Below are 19,919 nucleotides of genomic sequence, written 5' to 3' on the forward strand. Positions count from 1 at the left end.
CTAGTCTTAACAAGTAGCAACCTGTGATAGGCTGGTAATTTTAGCATCTCTCTTTTCCCCCCTCTGCCTGCCCTCTGGATATAACGCTAAGAGGATTTGTGAGGAAGGCAGCAAGGAGGAGGAGGAAGCTTTAGAAGATTTGCTTCTGTGCCTCAAGAGATGCTTTCTCACCTCGCATTTCTACCCCTTCTTATCTATTTGATTCATTTATTTGTTTTCATTCAGTCATGAAATGAAGATGAATGCACTGTATGGGCCAGGTCCTGATCTTAATTGCTGAACAAGACCCGGTACCTGCCCTCTTGCAGCTTATAATCATGCAGGGAAGACCAATATTAGACAAGTACGTGATTTGTCCTGGAAGTCTTTAGGAGAATCTCTCAACTTCTGAGCTGCCACACAAGACAGCAGACGAACTGAGTTGGCCCAGAAGCTCCTGAGGAAAGTTAGAATCACTCTGAGATGTGTGGTTCCTTGTCCCCTCCTCTTATTCATGAAGAGTTGGCAGGAAGAGCCTTGGCTGGGGGAAGGAGGTGTGAGCCTCTGTCCCACTCAGTAGTTCTGAGACCCAAGCCAATGACTCAGTGTCTCAGTTTCCCCATCATCAAACAGCAATTCTGTTGCATTCCTTACTCCTCAGCATGCTGTGAGCATCCTGTGAGCTGACTGTGAAAGCGCTGTTAGAAGCGTGGAACTCTGTGGAATGCTGTGTATTTTTAATAGCCTCATTTGCAAGAGTGTGGCTAGGCACAGCCTCTGTTTGAGCCTACTCTAGGTTTCTACTGCTCTGAAAATTTGTCAGCTTTCTAGCTGCAAGTGTATTCTCCTTCTGAGCTGCTGTAATGTTTTAGGAACCACTCATTTAGCAATAATAGTTCAGAAGTCTTTTGTTTGGTGGTCTTGAGCTTGTATTACACTTTCCGTGTGGGTCCCTGCTCAGATGCAAGCTTCTGGAGGCCAGGGACTGTCTTGTTCCCTTTAGCAAGACACTGGCAAATTCAACGTCTGGTGAGGACTTGCTCTCTGGTTATAGATGATGACTTCTCACTGTGTCCTGGTGGAAGAGACTTTCAGCCCCTTATATAGGGCCTAATCCCATCCAATGAGGGCCCCACCCTCGTGACCTCATCACCTCTTAAAGGTCCCACTCCTAAAACCATCACTTCAGGGATTAGGATTTCAGCATACAAATTATAGGGGAAGATGAACACTGAGACCATAGCAAAAACACTGGTTTAGAATGGTGTTTATGTCCAGTTCTATGTGAGCTGCTTGGGAGTAGAGATCACTACTTGTTCTTTTTTCCTTTCCCCTATTGTGAACACATCTCCCAGCCCTAGTGGGTTCTTCGTGTGTATTTGTTGAATACATGGGTACGTGGCTCAGCCTTGATTAAGACTCCTCCCATGACAAGTGATAGAGGTGTTCCTGAGCTGGCTTGCTTAAAGGAGATTTTATGATAGGAGGCAGGGGTGAGGCTGAGAACCTAGAGAGGGAGTGGTTGGAGTCTGAGATGGAACCAGAGAGACCCTGGATCCTCTTTGATCTACTCAGTGTGCGGGCTGTGTTCTCTCTGCAGTTTGGATTGCTGGTGTCGACGATGCCTTACCCTAAGAAACTAAACCTAAATGTGACTCTGGAGACAGAGTCTTTTGCCTCAGTTCTTTTTTATTTTTATACAGGAGGGTGAGAAAGCAGGAGTTTATTAAGAAGACAGAAAAACCCCCACAGCAGGAGGGGACCTGAAAGAGGGTTGCCCCTCCATTCTTAAATCCATGGGAAAGAGACTGTGGTCCAGCTTGGACCTGGTGCCACCATTGACCAATCATCTGTCGCCAAGGGCAGTGCAGGCGTCACACAGCAGACACACGGCTCCCAGGAGCCTCCCCGTGTCCATGGCAGAGTGGAGGGTGGCAAGAGAGAGGCATGACTAAAGGGTCCACCCACTGTGAACTGGGAGGACACTCTCAAAAGCTCTCCGTTCCACTTAGCAGGTCTGCTGACTGGACATGGGCCCCACACAGGTACCAAGGGCAACAAGGAACCTTCTGCCTCCACTAAGTCTTGATGGCTTTTCCTGTCCCACTTCTCTCTGAATTCACCCAGCCCTTTCAGATTGGGGGCGTTCAGCGGGGTACGGTCCCACAGGCAGCTTTGGCAAGTTGTCTCACACAGCCAAATGCATCCTTTGTGAACACTCAAACTGAATCAAGTATTTTCCAAAAGTCTACAGGAAGTCAGCTTTGCCTGGCTCCTTGCCTTCCACCTGGCTCAAGGTGGGGGGGAGGGGGAGGGGACGGAGAGGGGATGTGGCTGGCAGCAGCTGTGTTTATTTGCCTTTGGTGGCTCAGGAGGGTGTATGGTTCCCCTCAGGCTGTCCAACATCTGGGTCTCTAGATCAAGCTGGCTTCTGGCCAGGCCAGTGACAGTTGAGTGAATCTGAATAAAGCCAGTTAGGGTGGGCAGCTGTCGAGGCTGACTGATTTCCAGGTCACATGGACAGCACGCCCAGCCCCAAGGAATGTCAGACCTGGAGGAGAGCTTGCAGATCACTCGGCACCTGGATAAGAGGAGTGAAGTTCCAATGGTCATGTGGGCTAGACGAAGTCATTAGCTGCCGAGCAGACTCTGGAACCCAGGCATCCCAACTGCCTATCCAGGAAATTTTTCACCCAGCTGCTCCCTCATCCTGAAATACCACCCCTGTCTCTCTCTGAGCCTTAAAATCCCTCTGTCTGGGCAAAACGTTTCAGAGAGGCTGTACCTGCCTGGACCCATGACTTCCTGGTTGGGTAACTGAGTACAGCACCAGGGGCGGGATGAGGGTGGTAGTGCTCGCCACATGGAGTTGTCAGGAGGATGAAGCACAGGAAGACATATGACCTCCTTCGTGCCTGGCCCAGAACGGGAACTCAGTAAATATCAGGTGTTATTTTTCAACAGCATTTCAATGTGCGTTCTCAGAGAGTGGAGTTGCGACGGAGGGTCTCAGAATGCAGGTTCTAGAGAAGACTGCACCCCGAGAAGAGGCTTTTAGGGGAGGAGAGGGTTCTTGCAGATTCTTTGGGGCACTGCACTGGAACAGGGCTTCTCAAACTCCAATGTGCATCCAGATCTCGGGGGGCTTGGGAAACAGCAGATCATGTCTGCAGGCTTGAGGTGGGGCCTGGAGTTCTGCATTTCTAACTAGCTCCCTAGTGATGCCAAGGCTGCTGGTCCTTGGGGACCACAGCTGGAGTAGTAAGGGCCTACAGAGTGCAGGCTTAACCTAATGCAAGATTTAACCCTGACTGTGAAAGAAAGAAATGTGCCACTCGCCTGTGCCGGCTTCTCATGTTTAAATGGTTGGTCTGACCTCATTTCTAATATACTATTAAGAGTTTATGAAACACTTCATCAAACTTGAATACGATCTCAGTGCCGAGATGGGGATGTTCTCCGCAAAGCATTCTCTCTCCCTGCTAGGAAGTGGCTTCACTATGACCTTATCACAGACCAGCTCATTAGCAAGGATAGCTCTATGGCCGCTTACCGACCACAAGTCACCTCACTCACAGACACCTGCTCATCATCCATCCTCTCCTTCCTTACTAACCAGACCAGGCTCCAATTTTACTTGAGGCAGGAGTGTATTAGTATAACCTTATTCCCCAGGATCTCTTGCTGAAAGGGATGGCCAATGAGATGGAAGGCAAAGCCATTAGGAAGGACTTCCAGAAAAGGTTTTTAAAGATAACTTACACAGATGGCAGGTAATCTTTCCTCTTATTTCCTACCTGGAATACATACACAATGACTGGAGCTTCAGCCGCTGTCTCAGAACAAGAGGCAACATAAAAAATGGAAGCCACGTGATAAGGATTGTGGGGCAGAAAGATAGAGCTGAGAACCATTGATGGTGTCACCGACCCACTACACAGGCTGTTTCCTGCTTAACTGCACACTTCCTTTACATTTAAAAAAAACACCCCAATTTGTTTTAGTCTCTGCTATTTGAGTTTCCTGTTATGTGAAGGCTGCTGAACCCAATGCTGTTGCTAATTGACACCATCAGAGCAGATACTGTTTGACGGGGCCGACACGGGCTTACAGCTGTGTCTGCCACCTTCTGACGACTCTTTGCAGGGCTCACCAGTGGCATAGGAACGAGGGGACCAGCTTACTGGGTTGAGAGTCAGAAGCCCAGAGTTTGTGGCTCGGCTTTGCTATTTCCTAGCTGTGTGGTTGTGTCCTCTGTAGGCTTCAGTCTCTTCACCTGTGCAACGGGGATAAAGGATGACGGTGGCCAGCATGGTGCTGAGGTGGAGAATTCATACCACTGGTGCTGGGGTATCTTAGGATGATGGTGTGAGGACATGAAGCGAAGGCCAGTGCTGATGGGGCAGGGAGGAGACGCACAGGGTGAGGTTTGCGCTCTGACTGCCGTGTGCCTTCTTGTGCTCTCTTCAAGGGTGCCCACCGCGGTGTGCTGAGGACAGCAGAGCACTGCTGCCTCTGTTGCGATCACAGGGTTTGGACTCAGTGCCCCTTTCAACATTCATGGTCTGTGAATGTGGTTTTGTCTGGAGAGAGGCGGGGGCAGCACAGTAAGCTTTCAGTGTGACCCTGAGAAACCGGCTTCAGCGTCTTCCTTCACCAGGTCCTGAGCTCAGTGCTGAGGCTTGAGAGGTAGCCCAGGGGACGTCTCGGCTCCCTCCATGCTGAAAGCCAAATGACTCTACCCCGGGGCTTGCTGTAAGCCGGCCCAAGGATCCTAGTGCTCAATAATGAGTATTAGCCAGGTGTGGTGGCAAATGCCTGTCATCCCAGCACATTGGGAGGCCAAGCAGGAGGATGAGGTCAGGTGTTTGAGACCAGCCTGAGCAACATAGTGAGACCCCCATCTCTACCAAAAATTTAAGAGTTAACTGGGCGTGGTGGTACACACCTGTAGTTCCAGCTACTCGGGAGACTGAGGTGGGAGGATCACATGAGCCCAGGAATTTGAGGCTCCAGTGAGCTATGATGGTGCCCCTGCACTCCAGCCTGAATGACAGAGTGAGACTTTGACTTTTTGAAAAAAAACAAGCCAAAAATTAAAACAAAAAACAAAACAAAATGAGCGGTTTGCTTTCTCCTACTGACTGGAGCCTATAGTCAGATGCTTGAAACCATGGTGGAACCGTCCACACCTTTTCTGTCTAAATCAGAGACCCCTTTGTTTCTCTCAATCACCCTCCAAACCTGAAGCCATCACGCTTGGACCTTCCCTTCCCCCCCACCCCAGTCAGTTATGTTCAACCCCTGAGGGTTTCTGCTCGTGCACAGCTAGCCGGTTCCTGGAAGACAAAAGGGGTATCTGTACCGTGAACTAAAAATATCAAGGGATGCGCTTACCTCCAGCACGGGGGGTGGCGGCTAGAGACCTGAAATAGGACTGCTCAATAGGGGCCTCTCGCTGTTTGGCCCAGTGGGTCTCTATTTTTCTGCCCAGCTGCTAGATGTTTTAAAACATGCCTGCCCCTCCTTACTGTGGCCTGTTCCTTGATTTTAAAATTGGATATGATTGAAATCATGCCTGTCCGGGTGCACATGTTATACCCAGTAAGTTTTCTTATTCATGTATTGTTCTATAAAAGGCAACCAGCTCTGTGTGTTCTTTCTGGTCTTCCTATTTTTTTTTTTTAATAAAGAATTATAACTAAGTTTTTTTTTTTTTTAAATGCAGAAAGAATATGTGGGAGGAAAAAGGCAACCAGGACAAAAGGGTCTGCAGTGACCAGAGACACTTCTCGAAGTCCCAACCCTGAGTTCTCTTCCTCAGCCTCAACTCTAAGACTAAAAGTGAGCATGTTATTGCATGTACTTTTCTCGGAAGAAAGAAGGGGGTTGTCCAGTCTGCTTTGGGCTGTCGTCATCAAGTCAGTGAGACAGAACTAAGGAAAACCAAAGATGGTTCAGCTACCACAAGGGGCTCTCGTTCTGCAGCTGGTGGATGCCGGGCGGTGGGCTGCGGGCAGAGGTGGGACTGGCTGAGGTGACAGTTTGCATCTTAATGGTGACTTGGAGAAGCGTCCTCACCACCCCAACAAGGTAGCACACAGTCTGAACAAGGCCAGCCTCTTGCCAGATGGCATTTTTGCTATTTTAACCTCAGGGCCTCATAGAGCTAGCACACTGGGGCTTTGTGAGGCAGACTGAGGCCTTCTGGGAGGCTCAGGTGTTGAGGCAAAATGCCCCAGATGTGCTATCATGCATGACAGCCTAGTTGGCACAGCTGGCAAGCCCACTGGGATGTGGGGACTGGCTGTGGGTTTGCTGAGTGAGACCAAAGCCTTCATCCAAATTCTGTCCATGAAGGTGGACTTTCTGAGATAAGATGTTCCATCAATGTCTGCAGGGACCCACTTGCCCTCTTCTGTGTGGGGGCTCTGGAGTCACAGGTAGCCTGTAAAGGGTCCCAGAGACACCCCCCCCAAGTAGACAAGGTGTCAGTGGTCACTCCAGGTAGGTTATTAAAGAACAGACAGCATTTTCCTCCCTCCCTCTCACCATTTCTATCTCTCGTTTTTGATTAAACGAATAGCATCAGTGATATCACCATGTAGGAAACACTGTGCCTTGGAGACCACATGAGATGCAAAGTCTCAGCCTATCATGGACGAGGAAGGGAACTGGGGTCTGGAATTCCAGCTCAGCATAGATGTATCTTAGCTGGTTGTCGGAGTCTAGAAGAAGAATTAGTCAATTCTGCTTTTGTGGTTTCTTTTCCTGTCTCTGGCAAATACTTTCGCTAGTTCACTTAACAAGGGCCCTTTGCCTTAATCTGGGGGACGGGGGGGAGGTGTTCATGGAAATAGTGGATGAGCATGGCTTCCTACAGTGAAATGTGGAGAGCATTCTTTGATTAAGAGCAGAACCCCTTTTCCCCAGAAAGTTGTTTCTAGGACAGGGACTGGGTGCTGACACATGATGACATGCCTGACGTGTCCTTCTCTCCCTGCCTTTGCAACAGCTCTAAATAGGGCCCATGCCACACAAGTACCTCATTTAACACTACTTCCCTTGCAGGAAGTCATAAACACTGGCTGACTGTCAAATGGTGTGGAAGGCCCCCACTGACGGGAGACTCAGCCTACCCACAGATGGACTGTGCGTGGGAAGCCTGTTTCGTGGTGTTGGAAGGTGACGTCATCACCTACGACAGCAACTGGGTTAACTGGATGGCTGCCGGGAGAGTGCCAGGTCAAGAAAGTGGAGCCCCCCCAGGGCACAAATCAATTAGGGTACCGGATCTCAAATCAGGCAAAGTGGGGACCAAAGGGAGGCCCAAACTTTACCTGTGCAATATCCACTTGTATACCTAATCTTGAATTGTACCCTACATCTTTAAAATAAAATATAAAAAAAGAAAATCCATTGATCATATATGTGTGAGAATATTTTTGAATTCTTATTGTTTCATTGATCTATATGTCTATCTTTATTCGGTATTATAATATCTTATTTTAGCTTTATAATAAATTTTGAGATCAGTTAGTCTTAGTCTTCTTATTTGGCTTCTTTTTCAAAAAGTTGTTTTGGCTATTTTTGTATACATTATGTAATCATCTTATAGAAAATGACTGCTGGAATTTTGTTTGGATTTGATTTGAATTATAGATAAATTTTGGGAAAATTGCCATCTTAACAATATTTAGCATCCCATTTTGTGAACACAGTATATCTCTTCATTTATTTAAGTCCTCTTTAAATTTTTTCTCAGCAATATTTTAGTTTTCAGTGTACCAGTTGTGTCTTTTATGAAATATATCCCTACCTCATATTTTTATGCTATTAGAAACAATATTATCTTCTAAATTTTAACTTTTTATTACTAGTATACAGAAATATAATTGACTTGTAAATTTTAACCTTGTATCCTACAGCCTTGCTAAACTCACTGGTTGGTTCTAACAGCTTTTTAAAAATTCCTTAGGATTTTTTCCATAGATGATAAAGTTGCCTGGGAATAGAAAGCTTTCTTCATTTCTGATCTGTATTTCTTTTATTTCTTATTCTTCCTTTATTATACTGGCTGGCATCTTCAGTACCAGATGGAATACAGAAAACACATTTTTGCCTCATTCTCAATCTTGGGAGGAAAGCATTCAGTTTTTCACTATTATGTAAGATATTAAGCTATAGAATTTCATTGATGCCCTTTATCAGGTGAACCAAATTTCCTTTCATCTCTAGTTTGATGAAACATTTTATCAAGAATGAATGTGGTATTTTTTCAAATGTTTTTTCTTCATATATTGAGACAGTCTTGTAGTTTTTATTCTTGAGTTTGATAATATGAATTACATTGATTTTTGAACACTAAACCACCTTGTTTTTCTATAAACACTCCACTAAGTTATGATTTGTTATGGTTTTTATATATCATGAATTTGATTGACTAATTCTTTAAAAAAAACATGTCTACGTTCATGAGAAATGATGTTTTATAGTTTTTATTCTTGTAATGTCTTTTTATGGTTTTGGTATCAGAGTGATGCCAGCTTCATAGAATGAGTTAGGAAGTGTTCCATAGCATTTAATTTTTTGTTTAGTTGACTGCTAGTTTGGCCTTTCTTATAGTTGATACGTCTGTCTGTGTGGAGTGAGAATGTGGCTGTGAGAGAAAATGAACAGTACATTTGTTTGGGGGATAAATCATCATTTTAAATATGAATTATATTTGTTGAATATTTGGAGACAATGAAAGCCATTGTGCCTCCATTACCTGTAAATGAGTTGCTAATATTATCTAGTCACTAAATTGCTACAAATTGCTTGAGATAACATGTAAATCATTTAGCATTTTTTAGAACAGAGCTGGATCTCAGTAAATGTTAGTCATATTTTCTTACTAAAAAAACAAAACAAAACAAGTAGAGCCAATGTCATGCATGCATCAGCCTTGCAGGGAGGAGAGGGGTGCTGCTTTAGAGTCGAACAGACCTGGGCTTGGAAGCCCCACTGCCCCTTGCCATCTGTATGTCTTTGCCCAAATTGTTTTTAGGGAGGCTGAGTTTCCAGAGCAGTGACCAAAGTGTCGTCAGGGTTAGGTAATACTGTGCCTGAAGGTGGTGTAGCATGGTGCCCGGTGTGCAGTAAGGATGTCATCAAGTAGGAATCAAGTGCCCAGACAACGGGAGTTAGAAATCAGGGGTGGCACTCTTCAGATGTCAGAGGAGACAACTATTAGTTCATCTTTTTTTGTGTATGTGATGCTGCTCACTGTGTTCCAAGGTCACCTAAGTGAAGCCTCTCTTGGACTCCTTTCAGGGAAGCGAGGCGCTCAGTCCCCTAATCCCCATATTAAAGCCTGCTTGTCCCTGAGGTGGTCACCACAGGATGGCCCCATCAACAGCGCCCCCCATAGGGCTCCTGGACCACACATAGCCGAAGGGCCTGCTCAGGACCCCCAAGCAGGATGATGCAGCAGGGAACGGGAACGGAAGCTGGGGAAGTGAACAAGGGTCACACTGCCACCGTGGATGTGGATGCCACACTGTAACGTGGGGTTTTATGGGTAAGACAGGGGTGGGGGGCGCTGCTGCAGATGCCAAGCAAGGGAGTGGGGTGAGCATCTAGGTTTGGACAGATGACTCTGTGGGACTGGATGGTGGAAGCCATGGATGGTTGAGGCCACAGATAAGGAGGCCATGGCTGCCATCCTGGTGGGAGATGAGGGACTTAATTCAAGAGAAGTGATACTGAATAGGGTGGAGTAGCTTCTAGAATGAACCGGCAGGAGTTCACAATCAGCTGGAAGTGGAAAGAAGGTGACTTCTAGATAAAACCATTCACTGACAAAGGAAGCAGAGAGGAGGAACAGGATTGGAGTGGGAAGACTTGGCTTTGAAAATATGAAAACGCTCTGGGGTATATTGACTTTCAGGTGCTTGTGGGACTCAGATATCAGCCAAGGGGCTAACATTTTGCAAGGCCTAACTCTATGTCAGATACTGGTCTAAGCATCTTACCCATGTCATTTTAATTCTCATGACAACCCTAGAAAATAGGTGCCATTATTCCCATTTTACAGACAAGTAGCTAAGGCACAGTGAGATTCAGTAACTTGTTCAAAGTTACACAGCTAGTAAGGGATGAGGTCAGAATTGAACCCAGGGTCAGGGTTCAGGGCCATTTGCTCTTAATGTCTATGCTACACAGCTGCTTCGTGACATTAGGAAACTTGGGTCAGGCACTTAGGGCAGATCTGAGCTGCCGCCATAGACAGGCATCATCTGGAGCGACCCATGTGGAGGAGGTGGCTTAGCACCTGCAGAGAGGGAGCAAACTTGTCCTTTGGACGAATAATCAGGTTCAAGCACGCCTCCATGGAGCGCCCTTAGACCTGGGATACTGCAGAGGCCCACATGCTGTGTTTTAGGCATCACTGGACAAGGCCCATTAACTTCTCCAGGGTGCTTTGCCTAGGACCGGGGAGGCCACACAAAGGCACGCCAGAGGGCAAGTCCCAGTGCCAACCGACTCTCTAGGATACCAGTCCATAGCAGGGAGGGACAGAGTTGCAGGTGACCCAAGAGGAATCGGAACTGTTCTCCGAGAGACTGGCCCCAGCAGGACTTGCTTCAAGTTCACTCTTTCCTGAGGACTAAGCTTAACATTTTAAAATTCCTATATCCCCAAATCATGGAAAGCTGATGCTCCAAAGATGTTCTCCAAATTAGAGAACATCTAATTTAATGACCCCCCCTCAACTTTTCAGATGAGAAAACTGAGACCCAGAGAAATTGCCAAGGCCAAAATTGCCTAGTTAGACGTAGTGGCAGAGCCACCACTTCTATGTCATAGGATGGTGTAAACATGTAACAGACACCCCAGGCCGCCCCTTCATACTGAGACTGGAGCCATCACCTTTGTTTTCTTGGGAAAGGGCTCTCTCTTAGCAGGGCAATGACCAGTTTTCTTCCCTCTTGCCAGACAGAGCCTGTAGGGGACTCTATTAAACATTTTTCTTTTTAGTCCTTTTACTGCCCTACAAACTGCAGTCAAGTTCTGCAGATTAGACTTTTCAAAAGGCAGAGAGTGTTGGAAGTGAGGAAGGGGCTAAAGGAGGGAGAACCGTGGACTGGAACCTGAACACCTTTCTGAAACCACTCACCCCTTTTCTCCTCCAGCCACTGCTGCTCCAGGGACACCGCCCCAGTCCCACAGGTGGCCGCTTCTGGCCCTGACATCTGACGCAAATGCTATAGGACCCCAATGTCTGGGGGGCTCTGCTGCTGCTCCCCACCAAAGGCAGGAGCAAATGGGCAGGGGGGGCAGTGGGGGTGGGACTCAGCAATCCAGACAAAGTGGCTCCCTGTGGAGTATTCTCCCAAGTCCTTGCCACTCAGATTCCTGGGTGAGCAGCATCAGCATCCCCTGGAAGACATGCTAGAAATGCAGACGCTCAGGCCCCACCCAGACCTTCCTAGCTGGTCTCTAGGTTAACAAGATCCCCAGGGGACTCCTATCTAAGGTGTAATTTGAGTAGCCAGGTGCTGGGTTCCTCTACTGCAGAGCGATCATTCTATATTGCAGAACCAGGGATATGTTATCCAGCCACCTCATTCACCTGGACTGCAGACAGCAAGCAGTACAGGCCCCTCTACTTCCCATAAAAACCTTCCAAGAGACAAGTTAGTAATCAGAAGGCTATGCAACAAGGCTCTTGGCTCGATAGGACAAACATCAGGTTTCTCAAAAAAAGGAGATACAGGTAAGTACTCAAAAAGCAAAGTAGGCCAAGTGTGGTGGCTCACACCTGTAATTCCAGGGGAGGTGGAGGCAGAAGGATTGCTTGAGCATAGGAGTTGGAGACCAGTCTGGGTAACAAGACCTCATCTCTACAAAAAAATAAGCTGGGCACAGTGGTGTGTGCCTGTAGTCCCAGCTACTTGGGAGGCTGAAGCAGGAGGATTGCTTGAGCCCAGGAGTTTGAGGCTGTAGTGAGTTCTGATCATACCTCTGTACTCCAGGCTGACCTTGTTTCAAAACAAACAAACAAACAAACAAAAAGTAAAGTAATGGCTTTTGCTTAGGGGCAGTGACAATACAAAGGCCCCCAAGGCATTGATGCTATTAAGCCTGTCACCTGATCTGATCCTACTGAGATGATCCTGAGTGATATAACAAAAAGCAAATTTATATTCATTATTCCCTGATGGTTAAAATGATAGAGTTGGGCAATACATTTTAGATATCCTTATAAAAACATTAAGAAAAATCCTAGAAAACAAAAAGGTAATTTATGTGCAATAATACTTCCTTCCCCCCAATAATACCAGACACACAAGGTTGTCTTGAATCTCCACGGACTCTTACTACGCATTTTGCCAATGAGCTGACCTATCCCTCCCCCAGCTAAACCAACCGTTTTCTGTGCTTTCTGCTGTTGCTTGATAAAACACACAGGAGTCAAGATTTTTTTTTAAGACTTTTTTTGGTTTGTTTTTAAAGAAACTGCATACATCATCAGAGACAAACAATAATTTAAATACCATGCAGTTTCTGTATGTACAAAACCTAGGCCACAGAGATCCAGTTCAATTTGTATTCTCTATTTACATTGTCTTCTCATACAGCCATCATCTGGTAAATTAGAACCCAGGAGATCAGGGGGTTGTTGACAGTCACCACACTCACTCCTATACAAAGACAAACTATTTACAGACACCCGGAAGCAACTGGAAAATGCAACCAGTCTGGGGATTAACAAACAAATGGGGAGAGAAAGTCATTTAAGGTGACCTTTGCCCACTGGCTGTACGAAGGGAGAGCCTGAAATTCCACTCATCGAAGCAACACACCACGATTTTCATTCGGCAAATATAAATACATGTTCATAAGCAGGAGAAAAATAAACTCAGCGCTTTTCATCACATTTACCGTCACGTTGTTTGGTTTCTCTAATCTGACATAAAGGCTAAAGTTTAAAAAGTTTTACAGGGCTTTAAGGGCCGGTGAGGATGGATATATCAGTAATTTTGAAAAAGCAAGAAGGCCAATTGCAGTCTTTTCTGCCACTGATGGGGAGCTGGGGAGCGGGGTCAGGGCAGTGTCTAATTTTGAGAGGGAAACATTTAATTTGAGACATTTCACATTCTTTCTCTCAAGCTAATCCAAATGACAAAATGCCCAACCGGGAATTTATACACATAAAACAAACTTTGACTTGAAAACTGCAGCTTTTTCAAAAGAGATGCATTTTAGGTCATCTCGCTTCCCCCCCCCAATTAATGTCAAATTGTCATCTTGGAAAGTAACACAAATTGCTTCAGTTGTCGTGCCACTGTGGCAAAAAAAAGTAATTTGGGTAGATCTCTAGAAAGACCTCAAGGTTTCAAGAAAAGAAAGAGACAGCAGAGGGCCCAGCCTGTAGGCCATGAAGGTTGCTGAGCCTGTGTAAGAGCCATTTAAAATGGGCTTGAAATAGCCCACCCTGAAGGTGCAGGAACCTTCAGTGGCGTTGGAGGTGCACCCGTCACTCTGAGCAAGCGACTTCTGGAAAGGGGTGCTCTGCAGGAAGGGCGGCGGAAATCGTGTGCAGTTTCTTCCATGCACAGAGTGGACTGCAACACCAGAGCACTTTGGGCAGAAGCCCTGCTTGCTGGTTGGCTGCAGGGAGATCCCTTTGGGCTTTATGTTCCCAGGAATCTGAAGGGCCTGAGAACAAAGGCCAGCAGAGCTATGGGCCTGCATGGGAGGAGTCCTATCAATGGAATGAGTTTTCTTAGGACTCGTTCCTGGCCAGGGGAAGGCCTGACCATCATGCCAGGACACCATGTGCCCTTGAAGCCCACTGTAGTCAGAGGAAGCTCAGACTCAAGGCCTGGCCTGGCGGGCACCTCTGCCTGGTACACGTGCCCGCTTGCTGGCTGCCGTAGAGAAGTTCAACGAAAGAGCCCTACATCTTTCGTCATACCATTTGCACATTCAAATGTCAATAAGCCTTTCGGGAAGACTGTGTTTACAGTCACACTAAAATCCTGACCACATTTTCCCTGAACAATACCTCTCCCTGCGGCAGGAACTATTCTCAGATTCGATAGGCAAATTAAAAAAAAAAGAATCTAGTGACAGCATCCTCCTTGGCTGGGCAGAGGCGTGCTGGCTCCAGGTGGCAAGGAAGATCTGTGGCTGGAGGCACTGCCTAAATAGCTGCCCTGAGCTCTCCCCAGCAGCCATCTGGCTCCTGGGCTAGTGCCGGCCGTGGGAGCCGTTCATGCCTGCCGAAAATCCACTGGCCTCACTGATGAGTCTGAATCCCAAGAGTAACTTGCTCCCACACAGCTCACGGTGAGGACAGGTTAACTCATTTTGGGAAGGCCAAGGGGTACCTTTCTAAATCCTGGGTATGTGTGGTAGAGAGAAAACTGTCACTGAATGAGATTGGGATAATGACAGAGCCACTCCCGAGGGCCTGTGAGCTCTCTCAGGAAGAGAAGAAAAAACAAAACCAAAACACTGCAGTGGGCCCCACTGGGATGCTTGTTAGGGTTTAGTAAGGTCCTTCCCTCAGTGCACACCCCGCCCTCGGTGTCCTTATCAACTGCATCAGATAGTTAGACACACACTTCCAATCACCCTCACCAGCATCAGGAGGGAGAGGAAGGATTTTCTCTGGATTAATTGGAGCAGGGCAGGCATGGCTGGTGTTGGCCCGATTCGGGCACGGGCTGAATTCTGGGGATCCTCCATAGGAACTCTTCCGTGCAAAGAAAGGAGAAAAGAAGGCCATGGAATTGTTCTGGAGTACTGGCCCCTCAGGGCTGGAAAGCCAGTCTTGCAGGAATGGTTTCTGGCCTACACACATTGGTTCCATGCTTGCAACCATGGACACCCAAGCCATACAGTCACGGGCCCTGGGGCGCACAGAGAAAATGAACATTGGCCAAGCAGAGTTTCTGACCCCAGCCTTTCTGATCTCGACAGATTCCTCCTGCTCAGACTTACACTATCACAAAAGTACCTGAGCAATGGCTGTGTGTGTGCATGAATCACCCGTGACATTCGGCTCTCTGCACACAGATGGGCCGATTACTTTGAACCAAGCGGATGACAGCTTTCCCTTCTACACTGAGCTTCCTGGAAGGCAGCTCAGCTCAGGCTGAGGGGGTGGGATGGGGTCAGCCTTCTTCACCTGGAACACACACACTCCTAGGACCAAGAGGCAACCAGACTCCCCCAGAAACAAGCCCTTCCCTTTTGTTCACTGTGTGGGTGGTGCCTGGAGGGAAGGGATGGCCCGGGCAATGGAGAAGTGCTCCCTCCCTCTCGGCATCACCCTCCCAAGGGGACCCCAAGCCAGAAGCCACATCTGGAACCAGTACATTTGGCCAAGTCTAGAAGGACAACTAGACCATCAACTTTACAGAGGGCCCCCAAGCCAAGCCCGCCCCCCTCAGCTTTCTTTGGACTCAGGTGGCAGACACTTGTGAGGAAGAGGTTCGCTGGAGGCCAAACGAACATGGTGCCTGGGGGCCTGACCGGAGAGGATGAGGACCGCTCCACCTGTGCTGGAAAATCTTCAGTCAGGGCCCTGCTGGGGGTAGGACACGTCTTGGTGTCAGAAGTGGGGCCAGTAGCTTGAATCGCTGTGCAGTCACCTTCGCGTTTTCGCACATGGAATCCTGATTGTTTCCTTTTCTTTTCTTCTTCTTTTTAAAAAAGGCAGTTCAGAAGATTTACATCGTAATGGGGAAGTGAATAAATACCAGCACTTATGGTTCTTATAAATTTATGTTGTGAAGACAGCATAGCACTCAAGAGGAATTTGACTGTTAAGGTCGGTGAAACCTGGGAAAACAAATGATGAAATCAAGACCCAGGGGCTGCAAAGGTGTGGGATTCAACATCTAACCCTTCCATCCTCAGATTCCCTCCCACCAAAGGCACGTTCCCACAAGACCACCACCAAATCCATTTCTGGCTTTGGAATAGTTTAATCTGGAACTCCTCGGGGTCAAATTGGGCAGTCTTGGTGGCCTCCAGCCTGTGCCATCAGCCTGGATTCAGCAACTTATGTCTCTGAGTTTAAATATTCGGTAAGTCCTGTTTCTCTAGATGTTCCCCAAAGGACAAAGTCGTAAGAATGGAATCAACAGCTCTCTTGTTGCCTAGCCATATGACCTTAGTCTCTTTGTACCATGGTTTCCCCAAATATCATCACACAGGACTGTCAGGGAGAATGGTATAGGACAATAGAAGTGAACACATTTTGGAAGTTTTATGTGGATTGGATATTTTGCCCAGGTTTGGCCTCTGCTGACTCGTTGTAAATTGGCTATAATCTTTTCTCCTTGGCTTAAGTTTTCATGAAAACCCCCTGGGGTTACGGGTAGTCTGGCACTTATTGGACCATCAGTTTAAATGAATTAAAACCCAGGCTTGCAGAGGGCTGCTTTTAGGCTGGGCCTTCAGTGTTCCTTGCCCTGGTTTCAGTAACCTACAGCGGAGTTTCAGGGTGATCTTTCTTTGATCTTCTTCCCTATGTCATTCACTAAGCCACTTGAGACCCACAAGCAGGAGAGTTTCATTGGAAGACAGGCATTGCAACTGGGGGGAGGGAAAAATAAAAATCCTTTGACACTAACCTTGTTAAGTGTCTACTCAACTCATGAACTTCCATTTCAGTGCTTTTAAATTCATTAAGCTCCTTTCGGATGGCAGCCTGGAATAAAGAGAAAGTCATACACATGTGCAAGAAGGAAAGAAAAAGAAACTCATTTTTTATTTCATCTCTAACAATATTTTTTTTCTTCAACGAAGCCAGACAAGTTTAAAATTGCTTCTTTTATTGGGAGGAAGAAAATATCACCTATGATATCCTTTAGTAGAAAAACTCCCCCTTTCCTAAATCTAATTGCAAATGATTACAGGATACTGTCCAAAGTGTCTTTTTCTTTCTCTTCACAGAGCTGTTCCATCCAAGCATCAACAGTGCGTGAATGCCAACCCCACACTCCTGGGGGCCAAAGCACACAGTTCAGCGCAGCCTCTCATCTTCCTTAGGTCATAGTGCTCAGCACAGGCACAGGGGTGCTCAAGATGGATACTTCCGGAAGGGGTGGATCAAATTCCCCACCCAAATTAAGGGAATAGGCGATGGCCAGCTCCTTCCTTTCTCTTGCTCTTTTACAGTGTTATGGACTCCATGGTGATATATTTCACCACGTGGGATATGTTTTGAATAACTTTACGTATTCTGAGATCATCCTGAAGAAGCCCATCCTACAATACTACACATGTGGGGCAGAGCTGGGTGATCAGCCAGCAATGAGCAGTAATGAGAAAGCAGGGGAGGATAAGGTGCCAATGGAGAAGAACGCTGGGCATGGAGACAACCTCTCTGCTCCCACAGGGGTGGGAACTGCAAATACAGGCTCCTGTCTCCAACTCTGATACTTGGTTGGTGGGAGTATCAAGCCTTCAGGAACTTGAGGACAGAAAAGTCTTCAGGTAGAATCAGTAGCCCTCCCAAGGAAAGGAAGGCCTATTCTGGTTTAAGTGCCTGACTATCATCTTTGGGGGAGGGGATGGGACCATTCCTGTCTTCTGTCCCCAGCAGGCACTGGTGAACTGGCTATGTTTCCCACCTAAGAGCTGCCCGTGATACAAGTAGAGATTCTGCACATTTGCTAATACCCTCATCCTTGTAAGCATTCTGCAGCGAGAGTGTGAATAATAGAGAACAAGAGCCAATGCCCCTTCTCCTTTCATATATATATGTGTGTGTATGTGTATGTGTATGTGAGTGTGTGTGTGTGTGTCTGTGTGTGTGTGTATTTTTTTGAGTTGGGGTCTCACCCTGTTGCCAAGGTGCCATGGCGCACAGTGGCACAATCATGGCTCACTACAGCCTCGGTCTTCTGGGCTCAGGCGATCCATCCACCTCAGCCTTCCGTGTAGCTGGGACTGCAGGCACTTGCCACCATGCCCAGCTAATTTTTTTACTTACAGTAGAGACAAGGTCCCACTATGTTTCCCAGGCTGGTCTTGTACTTCTGGGCTCAAGGGAACCTCTTGTCTCAGCCTCCCAAAGTGTTGGTTACAGGCTTGAGCCACTGTGCTCAGTCTCCTCTCACCTTGAGGAGACACACTTCTGGGTGGCTGGTTTGTCTGTCTTGTGCACGGCAGTGCCAATTCCTGGGGTCAGGTGCCATAAGCTCCTGCACAGCAAAGCTACAGATGCTGTATTTACAGAGGAGGACATAGCCTTTTATGCACTTTGATATGTGGACTGACCCAGCACAGGATGGGCCGTTTTGGGGAGAAGTCTCTGCTTCTGACTATTTCAGTCCCACCCCAGTGCAGCAGCATCCCTGCATGCATGTTTCCTGCAACGTCTTGATCCATGGTTGGTGATAATCTGCCAGTCTGGGCTGTAGATGACTTACTGCTGTATTACATGTAAGAAAATCATGGGTCCTGGTGTGGATGGGGTGAAGGCAGGACTCTCTTGGCCCCAGCATTTCCCAGTTTCTACTGTAATGTAAGTATTGGGCATAATCATTATTCTAGACTGTATTTTTAAAAAGGCTTTCAGAGCCAGGCTTGGTGGCTCAGCCTGTAATCCCGTGCTTTTGGGAGGCTGAGGTGAGTGGATTGCCTGAGCCCGCGGGTTCGAGACCCACCTGGGCAGCGAGACCTCATCTCTACAATAAATAAAAAAATCAGCCGGGCGTGGTAGCGCATGCCTGTAATTCCAGCTACTCGGAAGGCTGAGGCGGAAGGATCGCCAGAGCCCAGCAGGCGAGGCTGCGGTGGCCGAGAGCAGCCACTGCACTCCAGTCTGGGTGACAGAGTGAGACTCCAACTCAAAATAAATAAATAAATAAAATAAAATAAAATAAAAAGGCTTTCGGTTCTCCAGGTGCTCATAGTGACTGGACTAGCATTAGATAGGATTACCAAACAGAGGTTTATTTTGATATATGGTCTAATGGGCAGATAAGAATGATTTCTCATTAGCACTACTGCATTTTTTATAAAACAAACTCACCTCAAATTATTATTTTTCTTTCTGGTTCCTAAATTGATGTGGGACTAGTACAGTGAGATATGCTTTGCAAAGTCTCTGTAATCTGTGCCCTATTTCTCTCATTAGGTTACAAGAAAGGAAAACACAGCTACTTGGTCTTGTTTTGGTTTTGTGAGTCGCCTGTTGGGAGCTGATGACAGTGTTCCCTGCATGGAAGGTCTGTGGTAAGCCTGGAGCCTTGTGCCCTTGAACTGCCTGTGTCTGTTCCAGGGACATTCTGTGTCTCTGAGCACTGCCTCCCAGGCTGCCCTTCCGCCTCCTGCAAAGCGGGCACAGTATGACCTGTCTTGTGCCTTCTCTGGAGCCCTGGGGTCAAGATGCCGGAAAAAGCCGACTCCGTCATGGAGACGGGCTGGGGCCTTGCGGCTGGTCTCCTCACAGGCTCCCGGTGGCAAGCCAAGTGGGAAAGCCAAGGGAGGACCTGCTTCCCACTCTCAACGAGGCGTTCTCTGCCCTCTGCCTGCCCCCCTGCTCACTTTGTCAGCAGCGGTGAGGCGGGTCCAAGGCTTGTCTGCCCTGCGGTCATAGTCCTGAGCGTCGGCCACCTCCACATAGTCACTGAAGCGGATGAGGATCTTCCTTTCTCGAAGTTCTTCCACCGTGGGCCTTTGACTGAGCTACAGGGAGGGAGCAAGATGCACCCAGTCAGCCAAAGAGGTTTCAACTACTTGGTTTTGTCTGTAAATTTGTGGCTGTGGAAAAGAAGGTCCACAGAGGCAACTAACATATCACATAGCAAAGGAGGAGCAGGGCTGGGTGGGGACCCGGGGTTCCTGACTTCCAGAACAGGGACCTTTTCAGGATCTAAGATAGAGCTTTGCTATCCCTTGCAATTTTCCTGTAGGCCTTTAGGGTG

At 47.4% G+C, this 19,919-nt stretch overlaps 1 protein-coding gene and 1 long non-coding RNA gene across 2 annotated transcripts in view; one reads left to right on the forward strand and one right to left on the reverse strand.

The window, feature by feature from the left end:
* The window catches only part of LOC103259153 (TBC1 domain family member 7), a 33,455-nt gene extending 26,115 nt beyond the window's left edge, over nucleotides 1-7,340 (forward strand). Inside the window, exons 6-7 of the mRNA XM_008056828.2 lie at nucleotides 5,708-5,823; nucleotides 7,051-7,340. Coding sequence (XP_008055019.1) covers nucleotides 5,708-5,789 — 82 coding nt within the window. The 3' untranslated portion in view covers nucleotides 5,790-5,823; nucleotides 7,051-7,340. The remainder of the gene's footprint in view (nucleotides 1-5,707; nucleotides 5,824-7,050) is intronic.
* Nucleotides 7,341-12,444: 5,104 nt separating this feature from the next.
* LOC103259154 lies at nucleotides 12,445-19,688 on the reverse strand. Its single transcript, XR_504218.1, has 3 exons — nucleotides 19,540-19,688; nucleotides 16,617-16,693; nucleotides 12,445-15,819 (listed from the first exon to the last, which is right to left on the reverse strand). It is a non-coding gene; the product is annotated as an uncharacterized LOC103259154 (long non-coding RNA).
* Nucleotides 19,689-19,919: the final 231 nt, after the last annotated feature.

This window comes from Carlito syrichta, unplaced genomic scaffold, assembly GCF_000164805.1.
Source record: "Carlito syrichta isolate Samal-C Ts95f unplaced genomic scaffold, Tarsius_syrichta-2.0.1 Scaffold302538, whole genome shotgun sequence".
Lineage (NCBI taxonomy): Eukaryota > Metazoa > Chordata > Mammalia > Primates > Tarsiidae > Carlito > Carlito syrichta.